This window comes from Desmodus rotundus, chromosome 6 (assembly GCF_022682495.2).
Source record: "Desmodus rotundus isolate HL8 chromosome 6, HLdesRot8A.1, whole genome shotgun sequence".
NCBI classification, from domain to species: domain Eukaryota; kingdom Metazoa; phylum Chordata; class Mammalia; order Chiroptera; family Phyllostomidae; genus Desmodus; species Desmodus rotundus.
The window spans coordinates 147,610,496-147,637,916 of NC_071392.1; the positions used below are offsets into that span (position 1 = coordinate 147,610,496).

A 27,421-nucleotide genomic window follows, 5' to 3' on the forward strand; every position below is an offset into this window, starting at 1 on the left:
GGGGAGGCAGGACTAGCAATACTCCCTTACTGCCCATTTAACAAATTAAGTAATTAAAACTTCTGCCAAAATTTAACAAACAAATTGGAGAGGTGATTTTCATAGGCTGGGTAATTTTTTATCTCCTTTCCTTTTCTCCCTGTGGGGAATAAGGCTGGAAAACAATCCAGTGAAAATCTGTTTTATTTGCTCTAGAAGATAAATAAAGATTTTCTTCACTGTATTCCGGGATCTTCCCCCACGGTCTGGTAGCCACAGATACTTTTTCAGCTGTCTGAGAGTTAAAGGCCTGGCTAACGACTCAGTGCTCCTGCCTTTCCCTTCTGGGGTGAGAGTAGTGATGCTACAGTTAGAGTCAAGAATCTCCAAGAGGGAATGCTGTCTGTAAGTCCTTGACACCAAAGCCCATCAGTTACTTGGGCAATTACTTCCTGGATTATGAAGTAAGAACTGAGCTTCTCTAATCCAGCAGAAAAGCCTGTGTGTTCGCTCCTAATGAAGTTGGGAATATTCAAGTGCTGTCTCCGAATGTGCTTATAGAGCAACGTTGTACATATTGATACATTCGCGAGCCGGTGAATGGCATGGCCTCAATGGGTTTCGAGGCTTCTTCCCTTTGCAGACGAGGCCCAATTCAGCGTGGACACCACTGTGCTCATTCTCCGGGCCTGCGGTGGAAGACCCATATCTTTGTTGGCAGTACGGCTGGTTTCTCCCCTGGGGTCTCTGATCATTCGCCTTTTCTGCATTGGTCCTTTCATACCAGCCATCCTTTGACTGACATCAGTGGACACAGGACAACAACAGACCTGCCCAGCTGGCAGTACAGGAGGCCCACTGAATACTGAAATATGATGAGCCAGCAACATTTGAGAAAAAGAAGGTGGGCAGACTTTGTTTTCCTCTTTAAATGTTTTTCCCTAAAAATCAAGCAAAATGTGGCAACAGAAAGAGTCCTGAATTATTTCCCAGGGCTGCTAAACACATGCCAATTCCATTTCTGCGGTTTGGAGAATGGTGAAATTCTGATTCTACTATTTTGTTTTAACATTTCATTTATTTTTAGAGAGGGGGAGGGAGGGAGGAAGTGAGAGGGAGAAACATCAATGTGTAGTTGCCTCTCGCACACCCCCCACTGGGAACCTGGCCCACAACCCAGGCATGTGCCCTGACTGGGAATTGAACCTGCGACCCATTGGTTCACAGGATGGCACTCAATCCACTGAGCCACACCAGCCAGGGCTGATTCTACTATTTTTGATTTGGATTTGACATATTTCCTCAGGTCAGTAGACAATGATGACTCCAAGACGCCAAATGGCTCCAGCAGCAATAAGAGCAAGCCCTTGATGAGGAATCAGCGGTTTGGGGTCTACTTTGTCCTTTGCCTTTGACTCTCTGAACCCTCCCTCTTTTCTCCTATAAAACAGGAGGAGATGAACATGAAGACGCCAGAAACTACTTCCAAATGCATTTATTTTAATCTAAGTAATATTATCTTATAGGGAAAAATGATGGGCAAACATTTTCTCTGAAAACCTGCCGACAGGTCTCTAGGGAGAATGTCTTCTATAAAACTGTGTTATGAGCATCTCTCCCTGCAGAAGGGAGGTATGTGGTGGGGGCTGTTACTGCATCAAAGGACTGAGAAGATCTGGAGAGCAGGGTCTCATACTCTGGCCAGAAGGACTGACAGTCTTAATAACATCAGTTTTCTGCTTGACAAAATACATTCACTCAAAATCTCTATGAAAATGAATTAAACCAATTAGGAAATTCAAGTTAAAAAGTGATACATTAATGTTTGATAGACCGCATTTCAGTGTGGAATGGCTCCTCAGTTATTCACCTGCCTAATATCCTGTGGTAAAGCTTCAGGAGTAGAGGAGGAAGATAAAATCAATAAACCCTGCCTGTCCAAATTCATTACAGGCTAACATTATCCTTCGCCATTTTCCCAATGACGGAACATACACAGCAGGAGGTGGTTGAATTGCCTTCTGCTTCCTGCTGAATCTTTCTTTAAGAATGTGAAGCTTTAATCAGAAGTGACGTGTTTCTGATCTAATGTTACATATGGGAGGTATGGAGACGTACGAAGTCAAGGGCTCACCCCTCACACCAAATGACGAACAGCTATTTTTAGGTGGGTCAGCTACTACTGAGAGAGTGAGAAAGTCATTCTGTGCATGAGACAGGTCCTCGAAAGTCAGCAGCAGTACAGCTCCTGGGCTGTTCATTTAACCAAAGAGACAGTGAATTACAACAGCACAACTCTAAGGTTATAAATTATGCCACAAACAGCTTTGCCTGCTGGCCACTAAAATATTACATCAGTTTCAAAGACCAGTCCTGCGTTGCATTGTAACAGCCTTGTATTACTCCTTAGCTCGGAACCTACATTAAATAAAGAATTCTTCCCAACTATGTCCTATGATGCTTGAATCTGATGGTGAGAGGGGATGTATGGAGATGGCAAACATATTCATGATACATTCACTGTAAAATAAAAGAATAATACCACAAAATAGTACGTATAAGGAGAATTTTTTTAATGAAAAACTACCTATATCTTTTTTTTTTTACTAGCAAAAATATCTGGAAGAGTATAAAGCAAGGTACAGGTTAGTGATTAATTCTGTGTGGTAGGATGAAGGGTAGTTTTATTCACAACACCTGAAGTTTCTAAATTTTCTACGGTAAATATGCACTGCCTTATAATAGAACAGGAGTTTTATTTTAATTGTGTTTGTTGAAGAGTTTTAAATAATGTCATAAAATGCTTATGATATAATGTTAATGACTTGGCATAAATAATATTCAGTCCATTTGGATTCAGATTATTCAGATAAACTGTAATGAAAACATGCATTGTTATGCCATGAAAGATGCCAAAGTTGATAATTTGGGCTTTCTTGAATTTTGTTTTTGCTTTTCTAATAAGATTTTTTCAAAGAGATGAATGCAATTGCTAAAGCATTGAAATACCATGCTAAGTACTGCTGTGTGCATAACGAGGTGGAAGTCCTAAAAATATTTCTGCCATACATTAGCAAAGCCATAAGAATATGGGATTTTTGTAGCTAGAATAAAATTTAGAATTCATTTAAATGAGTAAAACCACCAATTGTAAGACTAAAATGTTGGTCTCTTGATTCTCTGCCCAATGCAATTATTCATTAGCTTTTTGAAATATAATAAATATCTCCTTTTTTAAGTCAATAATGGCCTGATTTATATGCATGTAACATTTTTTATGATGTCATATGCATGCCAGATTAAACCTAATTTTCACCTGCTAGTACTTTTGCTGGGTTCATTGACAAAACTCCTTTTTTTTTTTTTTTTGGTCATTTTTCCTTGAAGTGTTCTGAAAATCATTTGATTGGGACAAAATTATTTTAAAACAAAATACAGTTAATCTGTTTGAGGGACTTGCTTTATAGATTACTAGGAATTTTTCAGCTTTGTCAACTGAAAAGTCCTTTGTCACTGATTCTACAGCTGGGACTCCCAAGAAAATATTCTTCTCCATCTCCTGCTGTATTTCCTGAAAGAAATCTCTAAATAGGATCATAAAAGAGGTGTTTGATTTTATGATCAAATTGGTGCAAACGAGCTAACAACCAGCCAAGAGTGAAGGTGAGAATCTATATTCAAGAATTTCATTATTCTTTAGCCACCAACTATAAATTTAAGTTTTAAATTTATAACTTTATAATTTAGATATATTTATATTTATAAATGTACTTTATAAATATAAATATAAAATTATAATTTATTTTTAACTATAAATTTGGAAAAAAAAGCATTACTCATAACTTGTCAAATTACTTCTATATCCAGTGAGTGGATCTTTAAGTCAGTTGAGGAAATAGATTAGTGAGAAGACTTGCTGAGACTAAAAGGAAGGGCTTGGTTTAAGAGGCAGCACACAGCGTTTGATCCCTGGAAATGCCCGAGCACACGCTGCAAAGGAGGCACCGGGCTAGGGCTCCAGGCGGCTTTCAGAGGCTGCTGTGACGGCCTGGTTCTGGAGCCAGGCTTCTGCCTCATTGCTCTTGCTCTTGTGCTGCCAAATGCAGTGGCTGGAGAGCGCTGGCTCCGCTGTAAGCTTGTGTCCTCAACACTGCGTGCACCCCCTTCACATTTTGCTTGCTGGCCCCCTTTTATTATGCTTGACGTGCCTGGCCTACACCTTTCCCATTCTCGTCAGTTCACTCGCTCACTCCCCCTCTTCTCATTCTAGAAAACAGAAGTAGTGTTTTACTTCACAGAATCATGAAAAAAATAGCTGGGATAAAACTCTGTAATATAGAACTACTACCTTGATATTTAAAGCTTTCCCTGTGTCATTCTTCCACGTATTTATCAAATATCCCCAGCATTCACTTCTTCATTAAATAGTAATATTGAACACTTACTAGCTACTATATACTATGCTACTCTAACTATGTAATTTCATTTCATAGTCTGATGTTTCCCTGTGTATTATTTTACATTCATTGATCATGGATTCAGAGGGTGACCAGGTTGTAAAAAATTGATAGTATCTAATTCATACCCTCTTTTGACAAGGGAGGATCCAAAATAAACAGAATTTATTTATAAAAAATTGTATGTTTATTTATTAAAAATTACATGTTTCAACTTCAGTCACCTTTAAAGTATTCTCCATTTGATGCAATACACCTATTGAGGCTCTTTTCCACTGCTCAAATCAGTTTTTGAACTTGCCGATTTTGGTGCCTTTTAGTGCTTCTACCATTTTTTGGTTCCCTTTGGGGACTTTTTTCATTGGGGGAAAAATAAAGTCACTTAGAGCAAGATCAGGTGAATAGGGCAGGTGGGGCATGGAGGTCATGGCATTTTTGATAAAAAACTGCTGAACACTCAGCACGGTGCATGCAGGTACGCTCATAAATCACCCACCATGAAATGGGCAAATGCGTTGAGTCTTCAAAAAAAAAATTCACAGAAGCCAAATGCATCCTCTCACAACACCAGCTGGTACACTGATACAGATGGGTTCCTAGAACACTCACCTAGTGGGGGAAGCCTTTATTACAAGGGGCCCACCCTCCAGAAGATAATTCTGGGTTTTTCTGGGTACCCCTCAAATATGACGACTTTAAAAACTGGAGAAGATTCTCAAGATTCCACAACAAGTCAGTAACAAAAGTCCAAATTGAAACCCGAGTTCTATTATCATTATATTCTGTTAAGAAAGTCAGTTCATTGCCCGGTCATGCTCATTTATTTCTTGACATAGCATTAAAACCCTGATCCCGGCACCTCTGAAATGATTACCAGCCTGAAGAGCAAATGAGGAACTGAGAGGAAGCTGCTAACAGGCTTTTTGATGATGGGGAAACAAAAATCCAATCACTACAAAAAGTGTTAAAACCTAGCTTGTAACAATAACATCTAAAATATTTTCCATATTGTTAAATCTCAGTGTCTACTTTCTGAACTCCTCAAGGCAACTGTACCTTACACATGAGCTTGTCGAGTAGCTGGGCACTGTCCTTAAAACTCTTGCTATTGGAACACAATTGATCAGCATGACTAGGCTCAGCTCCTGCTGCGACAGTCAGAGGCGTGGGCACAGCCCTGCAGGAGGACAGTCTCACAGGGACTGTCAGGTGCTAACTGGAGAGCTGCCACCACTCCTTCCTGGGGTATGGCCCGGCCTGGCGCTCTGTGTTCATGGATCCCACCCACTGAGCCACACAGGGGTGAGACGAGAAGGCCTCATCTTCAGACGCATCTACTGACAGTAGGTACCTTGTACAGGGGATGCCCTGCCCCCCAGAGAGCAGAAGTGTCATTCCTGGACTGCAGGCTTTTAAGTCCTCAGTGATATTTTCTACAGTACACAGGGTCCGGCAGAAGTAACGCTCATGTGGGTGTCGTTGGTAGGGTAATAATATGAGCGTAATAATTTAGTTTTAATTTGAACAGTTCGCCTAAAATGTCATATGGTGTGCTCCAGTGGGATACTGTTATGTTACAGAATTACACACTTATAATTTTGTAATAAAAGATTTTGTAATAAAAACAAGAGGTGTTATTTGTGCCAGACTCTGTATAATAAAACCAGATTCCTAGGACTCTAAAACGTACTACTTTTTTCTTTTCCAAATTTTATCATAAAAATTTTTAAACATGCCATTTTTTCTTTTCCAAACTTTGTCATGAAAATTTTCAAACATAGAGACAAGTTGAAGAATAACACAATGAACACCTACATATCCACAATGAGATTCAACAAGGATTAATATTTTATACACTACTTTCTATACCTTCATTATGTCTTAATACCTGAAAATTTCTCTGAGGGAAAACCCTCCAAAGCAGCTTACTCAGATCCTCTGAATGACCTCCCCTCCCACCGCCTACTCCCATCAATCTTCGTGGATCTCAACAGGAGGGAAGTTTAAGCCTTTTGCTTTGCCTTGAACTCATTCATTCATTCCTGGCATTCATCTCAGAGACCTTGTTCTATCTGATGTCTTGGTCAGTGCCTTGATATTTAAAGCCTTTCCCATCTCAGCCTTCTATGTCTAGGCCTTCACACATGCCTTTCCACTTGGACTGGTGACCTTGGTTACCACCAAGTTCTTTACAAGGATCCTGCCTGGGCCCCAGCGTTCCATGCAGCAGCAAACATCATCCTGTGGTAAACTGGGTCAGATGTGAGCCTGTGACCTAACGCTGCATCTCCCATAGAAGACTCCCATTGTTCTTTAGGGCCTTATTTTATCAGTCAAGAACAAAGTGTGTATCTACGGATGTAATGAAAGCTGTTTCCAACTGCCTTTTCTTTATCTCCTTTTCCCCCCCTCTCTGAGCACTTAGGTGATTTCTACTACTTTGTCCCCATCTTGCCAGTACCTAAGGAGCAGGGCAGAATGGTGATGAAGAGTATCTTTGCGTTCAAATACAACATGCTTTCCTGTGCGAAACTTTGCACACAAGTTCCTCAGTTTCTTCAAGCGAGATGGATAAAACAATAGTGCCTCCTCTGTAGAGTTAAAGTTAATATTAAATAAGATCATGTAAGTTCTAGCAGAGTAACAAGTACATGCTAAGCCCTTTAATAAGTATTAGCTACTGATATTAATACTATTACTATTTTAAGTGCTGTTTCAATGCAGCCACTACTGAGCACAGACAGAAGATCAATTTCTGAGCGAACTACCAGCAATAGACGGGCTGTGGTGGGAGGTGGGTGAATAGGAAGAGAGGCCGAGTAGAGCTGAATCAACCATCGCAATGGCGATTTCAACGGGATTGCTTTCATATACCACAAATGAATCCCCTGGAGTTGTAAAGAAATATGTCGTCTGCATTAAATTTTTAGCCATGAAACAAACTGTTCTCTTTATCAGTAAAAAACTAGAATGAGACATTTATAAATATCCCGAAAAACCTTATCAATGTCAAATTCAGAATGAACAATGCAACTGATGAAACCGCCACAGTTCAGAGCCTTCTCTGTCCAGAAGTTCTGATTCAGGAACCTGCACATTCTGTGAACGGCCCGCGTTGGAAGTGGGGATGGGAGAGTGATGATCTCCCACTGTTGTGAGTCTCAGTTACAGCTGTTCCGTCCCGTGCATCTTAACGTATTGACTCGACAGTATAAATAATACACATTATCATCAATGTCAGTCCTCTCTTTTCCTTCTCAACTCCAAAGACATTGTGACTGTTGATGTCCCATCCACCCAACTTTGCATCGCTGCACTCAGAGTTTATTGACGACCTTTACTGAGTTTATTTAGAGGATAGGTAAAAACTAAAGTGGGACATTTGTAAGTTCTCAATTCATCTCTTCACCTTCCGTGGCTCACACAGGACACAGACACACTCTCTGCCTCTCTTTCCCTCTTCCCTTGACAGTCAAAGGTCATATTCTCTACAGATATGACAAGCAGAGAACATGGCTCATAAGGGTCTAAGACGATACACCCATCAAGAGTGCTGAGTACAGTAGATAATGCGAGTGTGGTACTCCAGAGAAGAAAAATGGTTGCGTGAGAGCATCCCAGTGTATCGGTTACATGCTGTGGCTCTGAACTTGGAAGTGTTCAGATCTCATACTCACAGCTTGCTTTCTTTGTGACCTTAGGCAAGTGGCATCTGTCCCTGTTTTTTCATTTGAAAATAAAGATTAGGACAGTATGTAACTTATGAAGTTGTTGTTAAGCATTAACTACAAGGTGGGGAGAAAGTAGGTTTACAGTTGTGAGTTCATGAAACACAATTTATTCTTGTTATCATTATTTATTAATTATTGTATTATTTTTCATACAAATGACATAAACCTACTTTTGCCCCACCCTGTATATTAATGTATGAAAAGTATTTAGTTGACCTCTAACAAGTGTTCACTAAATAATACCATTTTTATAATCATCATCATTATGGTAAAGTAACTACATATTTATGTAAAACAGAATAGATCAGAGGCAATTAAAATTTCAGAATTTAGAGTTTCTTCTCCTATAACACAGAGGAATTCTTTATATTGTAATGTTTTCAGAATCAGATATCTTTTTCCCTCATCTTTTAAAGAAACTATTTCTTCAAATACCAAACAAGCTTTCAAAGAAGAGACTGTCTTATTTTACATTTTCCTTCACCCAAACAGCAGAACCTCACCATTCTTTTCTGACATAAAGGCGCATTCAGCAGTGCAAATTCCTTCGCAGTAAACCTGAGATCGCTGTGCGAGTCTCACTGCTCTGCGGGGGCAGGAGGCCCAGGCAGCCCCCCGTCGTCGGGGGACCAGAGCCCGCTCGCGCAGCTGAGGAGCGACTGACGAAAGAGCACCTCTGCCACATGCAAACGAGCCTTGGGCACACACCACTTTTTTCCATTCTGAGGGAACCTTGTGTGTCAGCTGTTTTGGTATTGTTTATCTCTTCTCCTTTGAGAAAGCAGCTCTAGGATGAGCAGCTGACAGAACTCAGGGACAAGACTGAGTGAGCTGGGGCTGAGTCCCTTTGTGAGCACGCTCCTCTGAGCTATCAGATGTCTGCTGGCTGGGGGGCGCGTAGCTGCTTATCGGTACACCTGCAGGGGGAGTGAGGGAAACAGCACAACAGGGTCCCCTGCAGTAGAAAGTGGTAGCTACTTTGTTCAGGCACAGTTCAAGTTTGAAATGGACACGACAGACCTGAGGCCATAGAGGACAGTCCCGTCGGGATGCAGGCGGATCATCCGGTTCTTGACGGTCACTCCGTGCACAAACGACTTCTTGTCATTCAGGAAGTAGGTGTCGGGCACCCAGAGCTGGTCTGCTACCCGGTTGTCCAGAGTCAAGTTTAAAGGTATCACATTATATGACAGCCTCTTATCTCTCCAGGCTTGTTGAAAATACATTGTCAATGTATAATCCTATGAAAGTGAGAAGAAGCAATGGTTACCTTGTACCCAAATATTTATATGTTCATACGAAAAGAAAACATATGCAGCCAGGCACTACAAACATATACTATCACATGTAGGCAAGCGTTAATCACGAAACCCATTCTTACAGAGCACCTGCGATATTGTAGGTGCCCTGCTAGGGACTAAAAACACAGAAGTGAACTGTGTATATCCTCATGAAATGTATTGTATGTTATCCAGGAAGAAAGATGGTGAGAAAGAATTGCTGTATAATTAATTTGTCTTTCCCACGGTGGGGTACTCAGGGTTGTTTTTGGTGAGACAATACAACTATAAAAAGTGGTTACTTTATTACAGCAGTATCTGTAAGTTTGTCAGTGAGAATCCTCGCTGGTCTCACCAAGGTGAGCCTCCCAGGGGAGGCAGCGTTTACACGGAACCTCAGGGAGTGTCCCAGATATAAACCACGTGATCTCAACCAGTGTCTCGTGAGGATTTTAATCCCAGGATTGGGAAGCAGCAGGCTGTGCTCTTCACTTGTGAGAAACAGGGAGCTGCTGTACAGGGAGCACCGGCCTCACAGTGCCAGAGCCGGCATCTCTCCACGGCGTCTACTCTGTAAATTTATGCAATTTCTTTTCACTTCAGGCCCATTATCTATATAAATGGGGCTTTTAATACGTGCCTGATCTAACCAGAAGACTATTACGACAATTAAATGTATAATTCAAATGCAATTTGTAAACCACAAAAGCTATATATTATGAATAAGGCATTTACATATATACTGTGACAGGTTTTATCCACTAAAAGCCTACGGGTCCAACATAACTGCTCTCTCACCCTTATTTGGATGACTAAATGGAAGGGCCAGATATGCACTTGAAAGGATAATTTTCATTCTATTTTAAAATCAGTCCGTAATGCCCTACTTGAGGGCTCGAAAAAGATCTAGAATAAGGTATTAGTCATCTCTGCAACCGGAGAGCCTAGTGTCGTCCCGGGGAACAAACGGTGAATGAAGGAATGGGTGTCCAATAGATCGTGCCCATCACACTCCTGCACTTATCTGCACACCTTGTGGACAAAATATACACTTCCACTGCCATGAAGTCCTCGAGTTTTTCCAGCTCTTGTTGAGATTTATACATCTTCACTTGGTTATATAATTTTTAAATATGGCTTGTAATATATCTGCTTAAAAACAGTGAACGGTTTCTATGGGAAAGGTATAATCCCTCTGCAGCAGTTTTCATACTTCCCCTGGCTTCACAAATACACAAATTTTGGCCTCACTCCCAATCCTGCCCTACCCTACTGCCGAACGAGCAGTTGGAGACGCAAACTTCTGTTCTAACAACAGACATGTGAATACCCTTAAGGTGCGTCAAGGTAAAATTTACTTCAGTGGGCCACGTTACTCAGTGCCCGGGACTGTTCTGCAACACTGCTTCCGTAAAGAACGAGGCTGAGGGTCTCTAGAGTATCACCTTGATTCGTAATTAAGCATCTTTGGAGACTTATGAAATGTAAAACTAGAAATCAGAAAAGAAACCAGATATATGTTTTGCATGTGTCCTTGTTGCAAATGGCTTAAAACGTAGAATAAAAACAAGCAATTTATATTGTGCTCGAGAGAACACATTTAGTGATCTCCAATTCTTGCCAATAAAAATGGAAAATTTGCTTATCATCTCTATTAGAAGATCATGCTCCCTGAACTTCTTTGATAATACGCCGTCTTAAGAGGTAGGGGTCATAACACTGTTTGGATGCTACTGGAGTTTTTCAGTCAGCTGTGTTCATAAACAGGAAATTGTCTTCTCTTCAGGACTAAATAAACAGCGATATTGTGAGATCCTGTGTTACATGCTAACTCCTACTATTTGTCAGCAACGCAATGCCTGCTAAGAAATGCTCCCAGACCCTGGTGATTCTGCTAACTGTCACATCAATTTTTATTTCATGTTTTTAAGTGACACATCATGACAATGTCAAGAATGGAAGAAACTCCTGAATCTAAATAAATGTTACCGGACTTAAAAAGAGTGGTTTTGTGTTTCACTCTTTTTCCTGCATCTACCCAAGATAAATCCTTTGAACTTTTGTATAGAAAGCACATCTTTCACATTCAATGACTGCACACTATGAAAGTCATCTAACAGTTGGTTTATTCAAAGTGAAAAAACACATATAAACCACTTCTGGATGCTCTGCAATCCATGGCATCACCAAGCAAAGTGCACCGAGACAGTCACCGTCAAAACTAATAGACTTCGGCTCTGAACAAGATGGAATGAATGCACTACGGGCGGTCCCTCCCACTAATTACAACTAAGCATCCTGGAGAGAATTAAAAAACAAAAAGCAATAACCACCTAAGGACTACGCAAAGTAAAAAGTAGTAGCAGATTGGGGAGGAAATCAAAACGTCAAGAAGGATCATTTCAACAGTGAATTTCTTGTTTGTTTTATTTTTTTCTCCTCATATATCTCCTTAAAGTGCCACACAGACACACTCAGACAATACGTGTACCACACACACAGCCAAAAGCATAAACAAATGGAGAGATACTCTATGTTCCTGTTTAAAAATTAAGTACTGTGAAGATGTTGATTCTCCCGAAATTGGTCTATAAATAAAATTCCATCACCATCAACATGCAGGCAGAAAGTTTTGTAGCTATGCACAAGCTGATTCCAAAAATCTGTATGGCAATCAACGATATAGCACAGCAATTTTAAAAAACAAAGTTGGAGGAACTCACACTACCAGGTTTCAAAGCGTTGTTAAGCTATCCTAGGACAGTGTGGTGGTGTGGCACTGATAGAAAAGTAGGTCAATAAAATTGAAGGACCTAAACATAAGCCCACACAAATAAGCTCAATAATTTCCGACAAAGACACAAATGCAATATTGGAGGAAGCACAATCTTAAAAGCTAGTCGGGATCAACGGGAACATTCGTATCGAAATAAATAAATAAGTAAACATATACGTAAATAAATAAGAACTGCAACCCATACTTGTCACCTTACATAAAAATTAACTCAAAATGAGTCACAGACTAAATGTAAAATGTGAATCTGTAAACTCTGGGAAGGATACATGGGAGAAATCCTCCATGACCTTGGGTTAGGCAAAGGTTTCTTTGACAGAAACTCAAAAGCACAAACAACAAAACAAAAGACATAATTTGGCTCTCAACAAAATTGAAAACTTTTGCTACATGAAAGACATTATTCAGAGAGTAAAAAGACAAACCACAGACTGGGAGAAAGTGTTCACAAATCACGTATCTGACAAAGGACACTATTCAGAATATATACATGTATAAGGAATTCTCAAAACTCAACCAACAATCCTATAAAAATAGGCAAAAGATGTGAACAGACAGTTAATAATTCAAGATGTACAGATGGCAAACAAGCACTTGAAATGATGGACCATATCATAGGTCATTATGGGAAATCAAATTAAAAGTTAAAATGAGGTCCTATGTATACCCATTAGAAGAGCTAAAATGAAAGCATTAAAAACCAAAACCACTGACAATTCCAAGAGCTGGTGAAGATGCAGAACAATGGAAACTCCTACACACTGCAGTGAGAATACAAAGTATTATCTACTTGGAAAACAGTTGGACAGTTCCTTATAAAGTGAGCATGCATTTGACGTGAGCTAGTGATCCTACTTCTGTTCGCCAACATTTGTAGCAGCTGTATGTTCACTGCCAACACCGGAAGCTACATGGACGAATGCTCTTCAGCAGATGCAGAGATAAACAAACTGGTATATCCGTGAATCGGAATACTACTCGCCAATAACAAAGAACAAAGTATGGATATGTGCCACATCATCTGTGGCTTTCAAACACAGAGAGTTAAGTAGAGAAGCCAGATTCAAAAGGCTACATGTTATGTGATTCCATTTATATAACGTTCCGTAGAAGGGAAAACTACATGCAGAAGGAAGAGAAGAGTGGTTCCTGGGATGTGGGGTGGGGGAGGGGCTGACGACACGAGCCGGCAGGAGGGAATAACTCCAGGTCACAGCACTGTGCTGCATCTTCACTGCAGTGGTGGCTCACGACTTTAGGCTTCTGTCAAAACTCACAGAACCATATACGAAAGTGGGGGCATTGTTCTGTGTGTAAATAAACAAAATTTAAACCTCCTTTTAAAAATACATGGTCTCTAGGGTCAGACAAACCAGGCTCATGGCCTAGTACTTTCATCCCTCTGTTTTGACCTAGGAAGAATTCTCTCAAGTCTGTGCGCCTATTTCAAACTCAAAAAACAAACAAACAAAAACAACTAAAGGTAACTAACTTGCGAATTAGGGTAAACAATTGCTTTGTTATCCAGTGAGGAAAAAAGTGGAATGATGCTTCAAAATAAGTCCCCCCCATTCTTCCCAGGGAACACACGGCCCATCGGCATGGGTTGGGACCACGCTAGATGGTTATGGGCTCACAGTTCTCCAGCTGCACGACGAGGCAATTGGACGAGGTAGTTTTAAAGTGCACTTCCAGGACTAAAACAATTTCATTCCAGTAAACGCATTGCTGACGTTGTGTTTAAATGTGTGACATCATTTCAAAATGTTCTACATGTCTACAGTACCTTTTTTTGTAAACATGCCAATATTGTGCATACTTTCTGGTAAACTGTAGAAGCTACAATTGTCTCTTAAATGGCACAAACACCCTTGTGAACACTGGGGAATGTGGACAGAGGTCTCTAAGCTGTGCATACCCTTTGCTCTGACATTTACACTCCTAGAGATATCTGTAGAAAATAATTAAGCAGTACATTTTGAGAGCTCCATCTCCAAATATTAGCACAAATCTCTTACTTCTGTCTGCAATATTAACAATCTAGTTTGAGACACCTGGATTCGTGAGTGATTATACTGCCCCTGGTGCTGTCTCTGCTTGTAACGCGCCCCCTTCCACATGGTAGGAGGGATGTTACGCAGATCACATCTCCTTTGCTTAATACCAGCCAAAGGCTATTCACCACTCTCAGAATAAAACACAAACTTATTATCTTGACCTTTAAAGTCCTGTGTGACATGGACTCTGCACACCTCTTTGATCTCACTTCTACTACCTCTTCTCTTCCCTCGCCTCAACTCACGAAGCCCATCCATCCATACTATCCTTTCTCTGTTTTACCAATCCTCCAAGCTCTTTTAGCCTCACCAACTTCGTCTTCACAACTGACAGTCTGGAAAAGCTGTGCCCCTAAGTATGGTTGGCTTCCTTGGGACTCAGGGCTTAACTCGAAGGTCAAACCAACTCAGTGGGCCCTTCCCTGACCAGCTTTCTCCCGTCCCGAGCTGGCCCTATCACCACCCCCATTTCTATTATGTTTATCGTACTGCCTATTTTTCTCAACTACTTGTATTCATTTATTGGTTTATTTTTTTTATCCCTCGTAACTAGAAGGTATGTGCCATAAAAATATGAAGACTTATCAAATTCGTTCATCACGGTATCCTCATGCCCCAGAGAGAGTTTAGCATAAGTAGCAATAAAAATCTTTCTACTGAAACATGTGCAGGAAGAATGAAAGACAATGCACAGATACCTATCTTCCTTAAATACTTAATCCTGCATTAGCAGGAAAGTACCAAACAATTAGTGAGGGCCATCAGCATGAAACTGAGTAAATGAAACAGAGTACAAACATAGAACGGAATGTATGCAGGAATTAAAATATCATTGTAAAATATTTATTGACACGAATAGATGTTCTCCACACTCTACTAACATTTTTGTATTACACATTATCTTTTTAAAAAGAATACTGCAAAACAACATGTACCCTATGACCCCATTTTAGAAATGTATATCTATATATTGGAAACTGTCTAAGAGAAAATATATGAACAGTGATGTCTCTGTGTAGTGAGATGCCAAGTGATTTTTGGTTCTCTTCGCTAATCAATATAAGTTTTTGTTTTATAAAAATACATTGTTTTTGCAACAAGAACAATATACACATACAATTCCATGTTGGGTTAAATTATAAAAATAACATTATGAATGTCTTTACTCTCTTCATATTTTTTAGAGCTCAGCATGAAGGAAAAGGAAATACAGTCACAAATAAATGAGAAAACCCTCTTGGCCTCTTGGCTTATTGTTAAAAAGAACACATTTCCTTTGTATCGATCAAGGGATTTTATCTGGAAAAACATATACGAAGGAAGAGTTTTATGTGGTCAACTGATTTTTCTCTTCTAGGGAAGTTCACACTTAACCCATCCATGAGAAGTAAAAATCCACCCCTATTTTTCCTCCTAAGCACCAAAAAAAAGGAGACCCCAGAATCTTCCTCTGGCACTAATTTCAGTCTTTTTGACCCTCACTGTTAGGAAATATCACTTTATTTCTAACATAAAGCTTCATATCTGTTGCTTTAATACTCAGAGGACACACACACACACACACACACACACCTGCTCACTCTAGTTTAGCTCTAATAGCGTCTTCTATATTGCAGTAGAAGTTCGCGTTAATGGATTGATCTACAAAAGCTTTCAGACACCCCATTATCTGTAAAGTCCAAACTCCTTACAAGGCTCTTCACAGCCTGTTCTATGCATTTCACGTCTCTGCATCTCTATTTCTTCATCCGAAGTGAATAAACAGAGTGGGTGAGCCCCGTGTGATAGTCTCAGGTATTCTAGGACTCTACGTCACTCCATTTATCTTCCACTAATCCTTCTCCTGAACGTTTTTGGGAACAAACCTTTTCTACATACCCCTCAACACACCTTTTACTTTCCCCATTGCTCATTTTTCCCATTCCCTTCCTTCTCTGCCTACCCAAGTCCTGCCCGTCCTCCAAGCATTCAGGAGGACCTCTCCCACCTACCTTCATCCTCTGCATCCTTGAATGCAGGGCTCTGTAGCATCCTAAGCCTCCTTGACTTGAACTGTTACCTCTTGTGATGTTATCTAGAGGAGGGGTGTCATCCTCCTAACTCGACTGTCTTCTCTGAAGTCAGCAACCATGCCATCCATCGTTCCTTCACAAAGTGAGCCAAGCACCTTGTCTTGAACACAATTAATCCCTTATGAGTGTTTGTTCGTGGACACGCTAATGCTTGTTCTCACTTCTTTACTCTTCATGAATGGGTTTCAAATTTTGATTTTCAAGACCCCTTTACTCATCATTATTCTTGAACCCCTTAAGGAATTTATTCTCCCCACCCATTGGCCCTTGAAGTTGAGCTTTCGTTCTATCCCTTTCCTATGTCTCAAACACCCTTGAGAGCTACTAAAGCTCTGTCTGTTTTTCATTGTTCCTCTAATTCTACTAGCAAAGTCCCCAGGGCAGTGGGTGAGGATTTCTGAAGGACACAATTTATCTTTCCAAAGCAAAAATACCTCAGAGAGAAGTACAAATATTCCCAGAAAGCCATTTCCACATTCTTAACAGTCTACAACATTCTCTATCTTCACATCTGAGCTCACAAATTGCTGATCCAATTACAGGCCATGGTAATATTTCCACATTCTCAACCTCCTAAACTAGAATGCAATGGAGTACAACTCAGCTTCCCCGTAATAGCAGCCATCGCACCAGATGTTCAATTGGAATATTTTGTAGGAGGCACATGGTAGCAGTTCTAATGGCAAGAGTCACATGCAGGACATGAGAGCCTCACCTAACACTGCCCAGAAGGGAAATCCAACCTGACACTAGTACAAAATAATACTGAATGTAAATTATAATTGCAAAAAATTTTACAAAGAAGTAACTGATTATATTTTATGTGAAACTAAAATGCACATGGTCTGGGCAATGAGCTTTTCCATATTTTGCTGGGGTCATTGTGCATTTTATTACAGACTTAACATCTCAGTGATAATGGGACTTATTCTAAGGGCAGCTGAAAAAAAAATCAAGCCAGCAAAACTGTTATCTCTGCCCCTTATCTTAATACAGCAGGGGCTCCATCCCCTCTGACATAATCAACACTAAAAATACACTTTGTCTCCATGATTTGTTTCCTATTAATTTGTGCTTTTTTATTACTCTAAAAGATTATCTCAAATTGCTTTGGGGCATTTTTTATCTAATTAGTCTGTCCCCTATTTTAACACTTAACATGGGCCCTCGGCTGACAGCTTTCACGTGCGTTATCTCATTAGTCATCACAACAGCCCTGTGAGTTGTGCGCTGGATTTCCCATTTATTAGCTGCTATGAGATCTTGGGCGTGTTGCCCACCCTCCCTGAGATGTCTGACTCTTTAAAACAAAGGAAATGATAGTTCCTTTTAGTAAATACCCTCACCCAAGGAAAGTGATTAGAGTGCCTGGCTCAGATTAAGTGTTTGCTGTTATTGTTAATATCATTGTCATTATTTCCATTTTCCAGATGACACACCTGAAACATAGAAGTGAGTGACTTGCCCAATGTCACTCAGGAAGTTTCTAACGAATGATTTGGCAATGGAGCTCTCTGCCTGTGGAGCCCATGTTCTCATCCTTAGTACTGTATTGAGCTGCCTCTGCAACACTCCACTGCTGGTTTTGATTTTGATGGATCATTTCCCCAAATTGCTTCTATTCTCCTTTACCCCCTTCAAAAAGTGAGGGAATAAATTGATCCATCCATCTATGTATCCATCCACATACAGCAATAGCAACAACAAGAGAAAAACAGAACAATTCAGGGCATACATGAAATAATTGTTTTCTTGGAGGGGCAAAAGGTGAATGTTGATCCCTGAGAATTCTCTGGGGCTCGAACACGAAAGTTATGCATCCATGCACGCATTCCTGAATACACACACAGACACCAGCTTTGTACAGACGGCGACCGTACCAAGTCATGTCGATCCTGCAGGAGAATCAAAGCACCTCTGGTTATGGCAGGGTGCACGCCTTGCACCTGAGAGCCCAAAGTAACCAGAGGGCTGCAGTGTGATAGCTGTGGTAATGCACTTATTTCAAGTAATTCAGAGGGAAAACTGTTTCCGGCAAACTAAGGCATTCCATTTCATACCATTGCAGAAAGGTTTTATTTTTCTAGTAGAATGGTGGCAATGACAAGTTAACTCTCAGACTGAACTATAAGAAATAGACATTTTTTGTTAAAAATGTTTGAGAAACTTCGGTCAAGATGACGGCACAGGCAGATGTGGCTCGCCTCTTTGCACAACCACATCAAAAATACAACTAAAATATGGGACAACTCAGAACTGTCAAAAATGTCTGACTTTTTCACAGTTTTATATGGTTCAACCTACATATATGTTAGCTACTATAAGAGTAAAGTTATTAAGTTTATTTAACTACAATTAATAATTTTAGGTTCTAAATAATTAGTATATACATACAATAACTTTTGAGAAATAAAAGGCTAATTGTTTTTATAATTCTATTTTTAAAATGGCTCTGAAATCTGTGTTCAGAGTAAGAGGAAAACTCAGATTATGTTCTAACACTCAGGGAGTTGAAAAATTCTCTGTCAGAGATTTTTGCCTTGAAAAAAACAACATCAAAGCTATACAGACTGTATTCTCCTTGAATGCAACCATCCCAAAGAGAAACTCAGCAGATTTTTATAAATGATATCATGATTTATATAACCTACTTATTACACAATACCAGAAGCTGGCCACTGCACCACAATTTAAGCTGAAGGAGAGTGTAGATAAAGGGACGTAGATTTCATAAACATTTAAAAGGTTAAAAATGAATAAAATAAACTTCTTCCCTTATAAGAACTCAGGCTTGGTCAAGTGGATGAGGAAAAACTAACTTGGGGTATACGAGTATGTATTCTTCAAGGAGAACTGCATTTACAGCTCACTGACATGGCACCATTAAGTTATTTTTAAAAACTCACACTGAATAACAGAAGTTTCGTACATGTCACCGTTCCATTTTCAAACCACAGAAATTCAGTGACCACTGATGTAAATCTCTGCGTTCCACCGGCTGTGGTGTATCTGATGGTGGCCTTGAAAGTGATCTTTGAAATCTGTGCCGTAAAGCTTTAAGAATCCATTTTCTTTCTACAGTACCCTGGCCAGTGGTGCACGTTATGAAGTACAAGGAAATGAAATTATTTATGGGGTGATCCTTGTGGTTTTGATCCCCTGTGGATTTTCCTGCAATGGTTCATTAATCTGCTGGTTACAAAAGAGTAACTTTGCGAGAGATGCTGGGGAGAAGGGGACAGACAAACCCCACACAGATTGCCATAATCATTGGTCATGGCTGGCCACAACGCACACTGCCTCATAAATGTGCCCTTCCTTCGCACAAACTGGTCTCACCTCATTTATGCAAACCTGCAATGGGTACAGACCATCTTCTCTCATTTGACTCATTTTTCACTTCAACTCTAAGCAGCGATTTTATAGGAAAAGTAAAAAGCACACAGAAACCGGCAGGAAAAGACAGGTAGAGTGCTGTGTAGACCCTCTGCAACATTTCAGAGGCTTGTCTTTGTTCTGCTCAGCACGAGATAGACTCATTCTCTCTGAAGCAGCAGCCTCTGAAGAGATCTGACAGTATTAAAAAAGAAGGACGTTTTAAAAATAACTACGTATCATTGCTTTCATACTTTCGACAAGCTTGCAGAAGCTGAGAAGGCCATTTTGCAGACCCAGGCTGGAGCAAAGAGAATGTGCTTAGTCAGCGCATCCAAGAGAATACCTGATGGGCTGAGATGAGGCAGAAACGCATCTGATCACTTTGGGAGGCAAAGCTGGTCTTTCCAAAAAATTGTCGAGATGAAAGTGGCATTGGGCACAGGCATTGACTGTTTTCATCAGATGTTCTTAATATCCACTGAATGCCCCACTGGGCTGGGATTTGGGGGGTTGACGTGGCATTGCCTTGCTTGGGTAGAGTGACCACCCACCACATAGCTCCCTTCTGTAAGTGCAGAGTCAGCACTCGACAATCCTTACCTTCTGCACCCTCACTCCGTCCTCTGGCCCCAGCCCCACCTGAGGTACAGGTATGCTTCTCAGCAGGCTTTCAGAGCTGTGCTTACTGGTTTTTATTATCCTAACACTGATTCTAGAAAATTTGAACACTACAAGAACATATGCTAAAAAATATTTAAATAGCTCGAAATTTCACTCTCCAGAGTAACCATGAATATAGTGGACCTGCCCTTTAGATAATTTTTTTCAGTGAAGTGCGCTCACTATTAAAAACAGAGGTCTTATCCCACGTGAGTATGCGTGTGCACACACACACTTCATAATCCTTGTCCTTTATAAAGCCGAGCCGGGGACCACTGTCCCCAGTCCTCCTCACCTGCTCTCTTCGCATTATACGAATCCATCAAATGGAGGCCAGTACAATGTGTCACGCTCAGACCACAGCAGCCCTCTGTCTGCCCGCCCATGACCCTGGGCAGTGACAGAGACCCCAAAATGGAGAGACCCCGAGTCTCTGGATCGCAGCATGATGGAAAGCCGCCTGCTAAAAAGGAACGACTTTGCCAGGCTGTTCAATGAGTGAGAAACCAGCTGCTATTGGGTAGAGTCACTGAAATTTGGGAGTTGATTACAGGAGTTGGTGGTGTTAGCTTAATGGAGCAGAGAGTAACAGATTCACCAGATGTTTATCTACTGAATTTGTGGATCACGATAGAATTGGAGTGTCAATGACTGGATGACTAACTTTCGGGGCTGCCTCTGAGGGGGATCCCCCAGTTGCCGCCTCTGCACATGGGAGAGAATCGTGTCAGATTCTTGTAAGAATAAAATCACATGTCCGTGCTGTTGTGCCTCATACAAAGTGAGTCTTCTGTGTGGGTGGTTATTATTTAAGCAAGCAAATAAAAAATAACTGTTCTTAATAGGCAGCTATTGTTTTTCTTTTACCAAACTAAAAGAATGTGTTTCCCTTTCTTAATGACTTTGTATATTGTACTGCACCTGCTTCTCAAGAGGAACGGAGTTGACTGATTAAAAACCATCTTTGCCAGGAGCCAGTATCGAAGCGAATTAGATACACTGGAAGTGTAAACTTGGTTAACCTAAGGCCATTAGTACACTTGATAAAATTTTAAAAGTGCTACTTTTATCCATTAAGAAATGCATTAAAGTTTATGGTTTGATCATGGATGTAATAATGCCTCTCATTTTAGCATGCTTAAAATGATGGGAAAACATTCTCACTGTCAACTAAGCTAAAAGGCTATCAATTTGGACTTGTAAATCAACAGTAAATTCACCCTTCCATTCTTGTCTAACAAGAGATACACGACTGAGGGAAAACAAATATGAAACAGTATACACAAATTTAGTAACATAAATATATATCTATTTAGGCAACAAATACTTTCACCAAATATTTGGTTATCTATATTGTATTAGGCACTGTGCCCAAGTATAACACAGGGTGGGGAAAATAGGTTTATAGTTGTTTGTATGGAAAATAATTCAATAATTAATAAATAATAATATAAGAATAAACCGCGTGTTTCATGTACTCACAGATATAAACTTCCTTTCCCTCCCCATCCCGTGTGCAGGCCCAGTCTTCAAGGATAGTGTTTTATACACCAAATAATTTTCCCTAAAAATGCCGACTAAAGGCGACTAGGTGAAGGAAATAACGTAGCGAGTATGGCTACACGAATGAAGAAGCCTACCGGCAGACTCATAGTGAGGACTAGAATTTATGTACACGACGGCCTTGGCATAGTGAGGACTAGAGTTAATATACATGACGGCCTTGGCATAGTGAGGACTAGAGTTAATATACATGACGGCCTTGGCACAGAATAGGTAATAATCAATATACAATTATTACTATCATTTTTAGCATTTTCTCTTCAATAAGTCTCTTTCTAATAACTACACTTTCTTACTTCCTCCAAAGCAGAAGCATGCTAATTACTAATGTACAATTCATTCCATTCCAAAACCTGGCATAAAAGATGGTTAGCTGTAATCCATTCAAGGACCTTGAATAGTAAAAAACAGGGTAAGAGTCTTATAAAAAAGCCTGTGTGCATTCTGACCCCATGTGTTTGAGGGCAGAGTTGTCCATAGGCTTTCTATACGTCACACCAAACTGAAAATTCAGCCACATCTAGAATGACGCAGCCGTTCATTTTCCCAGGGTCTATGGGTAAATGGTCTAGAAGGCATGCAATGGTCCTGAGTCCCCAGATCATCGCGGAGTCCAACTCTTAGAACCAGGAGCCCCTTTGTAGGGAATCCAGTGCTCCAAATTTAGAGAAGAGGAAACTGAACCCCTGAAACTTATAATTCTGCCCACGACCATTCAACCACTACGGGACTGGACGGAGGCAGACCGCAGGGTGTCGGACCCTGCCATAACAAGCTCCCTCCCCTTTCTCAGCCTCGTCTGGAACAGTAAGCTTTGCCGCTTTTGACTTTCTCATTCAACATTAAAGTGCCTTCCAAGGATACGGGTGGAAAGGTGGAGAGGGAAACGTGTCCTTCACAATGTACACATTTGTGCCTTGGTTTTAGAGATTTAGAAAATAAAACTACACTGTTTTTACAAAAGGAGGCCTGTCTGAACTATTCTGCTAAGTCTATTGGCTAGTGTTCCTGTTTTCTTTAGGTTCCCGATAGCAGGGTTGGTTCCTGATGGAAAAACAGAATTTGGATGACTTGGTAGCGAGACAGTCACTGCAGCAGTTTTCAAAGTCCAACTTCATACCTTTTCATGTGATTGCTCCTTTCTCAAAAGTGTCTCAGAGGTGAACGCCCAGCGGAAAGGATGTCTTTACTGTGTGTCAGCCCTGACGCTGTCTTCTCCAAACGAGTTAAGAGAGTTTTGGGCCTCTGCCAAGAGTCACCAGAGGGAGTAACGTTCTCCCACATTGCGCTGAACCCACAATCCCGGTCTTGACACGGGTGTGAACACTTTACTTCTTTTAACACACATATTTTATCCATCTGTGTGAAATAAATATTCAAAGATATACCCCCTGTGTTTGGCATACAAATCCATTGATGAAATCTTCCCTACTTAACACAGAAGTTTGAGAAGAATATTTATAATAGTTTGAGACGGGTATTTTGTTCCATGTGTAATAAATACTTAAGAACGGTTTGGAAAAGTAGACAACGATTCTGTTTGACCTCAGAATCTCTAGACTTTCACAGAATATTTCCAACGTGACTTTGCTATGAGTTTTCATGTAAATCATCAATCCAGCCAAAACACGTTCCACACAACACGAGTTCCACCAAGATGTTTCTTAAGAAAAGTGTGCCATGATCAAAAGTGTTAGGAAAATGCTACATATGTTCTATGTTTTTTTCTTAGAGATTTACTGGTATATTTATTTATTAATAGCTCTGAGAAGTCTTATAGTACAGAATTATTAACTTTGTTTAGTCCAGAATTTCTCAAACTCACTGATTAGATAATGAATAGGAACTAGTGGAATTAAGAGTTTTGTAAACTCACTGAGAAATGATCACACATCCCAGCAAACATCATTCCCAATCTTTCCCCATTTACATGTGATGTTTCTGTGTTACTTAGGAAGGACCTCTTGATTTGTACTTCTTTCTTAGCCTGCAAGCTACACCAACAGAAGGCTTCTCTATGTCCCACTTACGGCTGTATTCCCAGGGATGAACAGAAGGCCTGACACATGCTTATGTCTCAGAAATAATTCTGAATAATGAATGGATGGCAGAATCCTTTTATTCAAAAAATAAGATATGAACAAGAAAAAAATGTTAGGTTAAGTATTCTACAAGACCACTGTCCTCATCTCTTTATTGAATCAGTATGACTAAAAAGAAGGCATTGAAGTGGGTTAAAACAGATCTGAAGTGAACAACTCTTTGATGTAATTGTAATCCCAGACTCAGAAATTTGCTTCAGAAAAGCCCACACTGGTGAGGAAAACTTGGTAAAAAATTTAATATGGGTGTTATAGGGGCAAACATATAAAACGAGAGTAAAATTATTGCTAGTTTAAAATATAGCATAAATACATTTATTTATAATTTAGACTAAAAATATTTGAACAAAAATACAATTAGTTGTAAGGTGTACAAAGTGGTTGGAAGATCATAATTTTCTGATTCCAACCTCCCTCTTTAATGAAAGAACCCTTTCTCCCAAATCCCCGACAGATGGTAACCCAAATTCTACTTGGACGCTTCCAGTAACAAAAATCTCTACCCGGCAAGGCTGGTACTGCACTTTTGGATGAGACAATGATAAAAAACATGCCACCCTATGACTTTCACATATAGACACACTAAAACGGGCTCTCACTTTAAAAGCGTAACTGATACGTGGTTTGAGAAATTTGTTACAGACTAAGGCTCAAAGCCAAAGGGAATGATTATAAAGTCGTAGCTTTTGCTGCATCCTCCACGCTCATCTTGGTGATCACTATGCCCGTCTTATTTGACTCAATCTCGATATTTTGCAATGGACAGTTTCTTTATAACTATTACTATTCCTGGATTTGGAACATCAGCCTGCAATATGTCTAGAGAGTAACATGCACTTATTTCCTGAAGACACTCACATGTATTTAGCATCCTCTCTGGAATTAAGAGATCATAAATTAAGTCAGTCATGGGAATGTGATGTACAGCACAGGCAATAGAGGCAATAACATCATAAGGACTTTGTACGGTGATAGAGGGGCACGAGACTTATCGTGGTGATCACATCCTAAGGCATATCAATGTCACACGGCTGTGCTGTACACCTGAAATGAATATAATATTGTATGTCAACTATGATAAAAATAAGTCAACAACCTGTGTTCACTTCCTCTCTTCCAGGAACTCGCTTACTGTGATATGTAACTATGGTATCTCCCTTCTGTGACATGCCCTGGATCAGCTGTCATGTGGCTAACTGGCACTGGATACCTCTCCTCTGAGCAATGGCCCGCCTCCCCAGGACCACGGGAAGCACGGAGGAGGGAGGCAGGGAGGAGACAGTGTCTGCCTGGAAAGACGGGCCGCCAAAGCAGTCAGCTCCTGGTGCGTGACTCCTTCTCCCAGAGGAAACCAAAAATCATGCTCCTTGTCGTTCATTTTATAGGAACACCAGGCTATGTATATAAAAAAAATGTCGAAAAGAACATTCACATGTCACAGCAAGGAGTTCACTTTGTGTAAATGCAGTCTGAACTGCCCTCGACTGTCTCCGCCCCCCAACTCCCTACTGTACATCAGCCACCGCTGTGTCTCACGTAGATTACTAACACTAGTCTCTCTGCCTCCACCCTGTCATTTGTGCCTTTCCTCTGTCATTGGCCAATTAAGCAAATCATGCCTAATATATGGAACAGCTACTGCCGGCCAGAGCAATCACAGACAACAAATGGGTCCAAACTGAACTTGAAAATCAGGATTTGCAGAGGAAAGAGAAGGGTTTTCCTCTTTAGCTACGTAAATATTTATTAAATGCCCACCCTGTACCAGACCACCTGCTTGGAAACAGTCATCATAAAATGGGTAAGCCACCATCCTTGCCTGTAAGGTTCTGAGAGTTCAGTCTGTACATTTCACCCACCACAAATGAATGGACTCCAGAATATGCCACGCATCAAATCCAAGTTCCTGGAAAATGCACGCCTGTAGGCACTCAGTCAGCAATGATAGACTCCAGGATAACCTCCTGCACACACAAGTCTAAGGGATTCTCATTCACCCGCGACACGCTCCAGCCTGGCCCATGCGGGCACACCACAGTCCCTCTCAGGCTAGAGCACGCAACAGGTTATGCTGGGAAGATGCAGCATCAATTTCAAGTGCATTGGTTTGTGGCATGTTGAGTCAGCCATGCAACGAGTAAATTTATATAGCAACTTGGTGGCTTTCTGTACGCCACCCTGAAAAAACCTGACGTGCTTTTTCCTCCCATGCAGTTCCCTCCTCTGCGGGTGGGATGATAAATATTCATTTCAGAGAGGTGTCACCTCAACACCAGCAATCCACTGTGTTCCAAGTGCTGGAAGGGTCACTGTGACGAACAACCTCATACAAATCATTTTGGGTATCACTGAACACAACTCCTGCGCCACTAGTGTTTTATAATCCTTCCATTCCCGGAGACGAGGACTCTTTACCGAATTTCCCAGGATGAAAGCAGAAATTCAGTGGTGGACTCAGCAGTGAGACTGGGGAGTCCCAAAGCGAAATACAAGAAGATTAATACAAGTATCCCATCCCATGGCTTGTCCTCACGCTGTCTAAAAGCCAGGACACTGACACAGTTTCTAGGTCTGCCTGGCTCAGCGGCACCCACTGGTGATTGTGAGCATGCTCCTCCTCCACTTTTCCTGGTGAGAACTACTCATCCTTTGCCCCAGGCTCTTCTTTTGAGTGACAAGCTAATCTGAAAAATTAATTCAAGATGTGATGCTTTTAATCATAGGGAAAATGTTGCTTTCCTAGAAAAGTTATCACAGAGGTCTCTTTTATTCCTCAAAGTGGTAGAATATGATAAACACTAGACTTAGGTAATAAGAGAGATGGGGACGAGAGTCACTGTATCCCCCTGATCCACTCTCTTATTAATGGCTCTAGTGAAAAGTGCCACACATATTAAACTGTAAATTCATTATTATTGGGGTTTTCAACTACCGCGGTTGAATTTTTGAAAGGGAAAAAATCAGATAAATTTTTGTCTTATGGAACCAAAGAGAAAGGCCCTGGAGAAGATCTTAAATGTGAGTAAAATGCTTCCCAGCCCTTGACTCCAGGTCTCTGGTGAAGAAAGCTTGGAGCACAAGCCGCAGCACAGCCGCGGGTTCGGAACCGACGCCTGGCTCTGCCCCTTTTTGGTTCTGCAACTTCCGATGGTCAGTTACCCTTCCTGTCTGTTTCCTCCTCTCTCAGTGAGTGACAGTACGGCACAATTTAGAGAGTAGCCATGAATATTAACCAAACTAACATGTGAAAAAAGTTTATTCTAGTGCCAGTTACACAGTAAGCACTGGAAAATTGGTAGTGAGAGGGATGGGAATCACAAACGGGTGAAGAGAACGACTCCACTCCCA

General features: G+C 40.7%; 1 protein-coding gene across 2 annotated transcripts in view; it reads right to left on the minus strand.

Annotated features, from left to right (window-relative positions):
• GABRB2 (gamma-aminobutyric acid type A receptor subunit beta2) overlaps positions 1 to 27,421 on the minus strand; it is a 182,818-nt gene that overhangs the window by 108,326 nt on the left and 47,071 nt on the right. For both annotated transcript variants that reach the window (XM_024576962.3, XM_053927247.1), the window contains exon 4: positions 9,188 to 9,408. In XM_024576962.3, the coding sequence (XP_024432730.1) occupies positions 9,188 to 9,408 (221 nt within the window). The remainder of the gene's footprint in view (positions 1 to 9,187; positions 9,409 to 27,421) is intronic.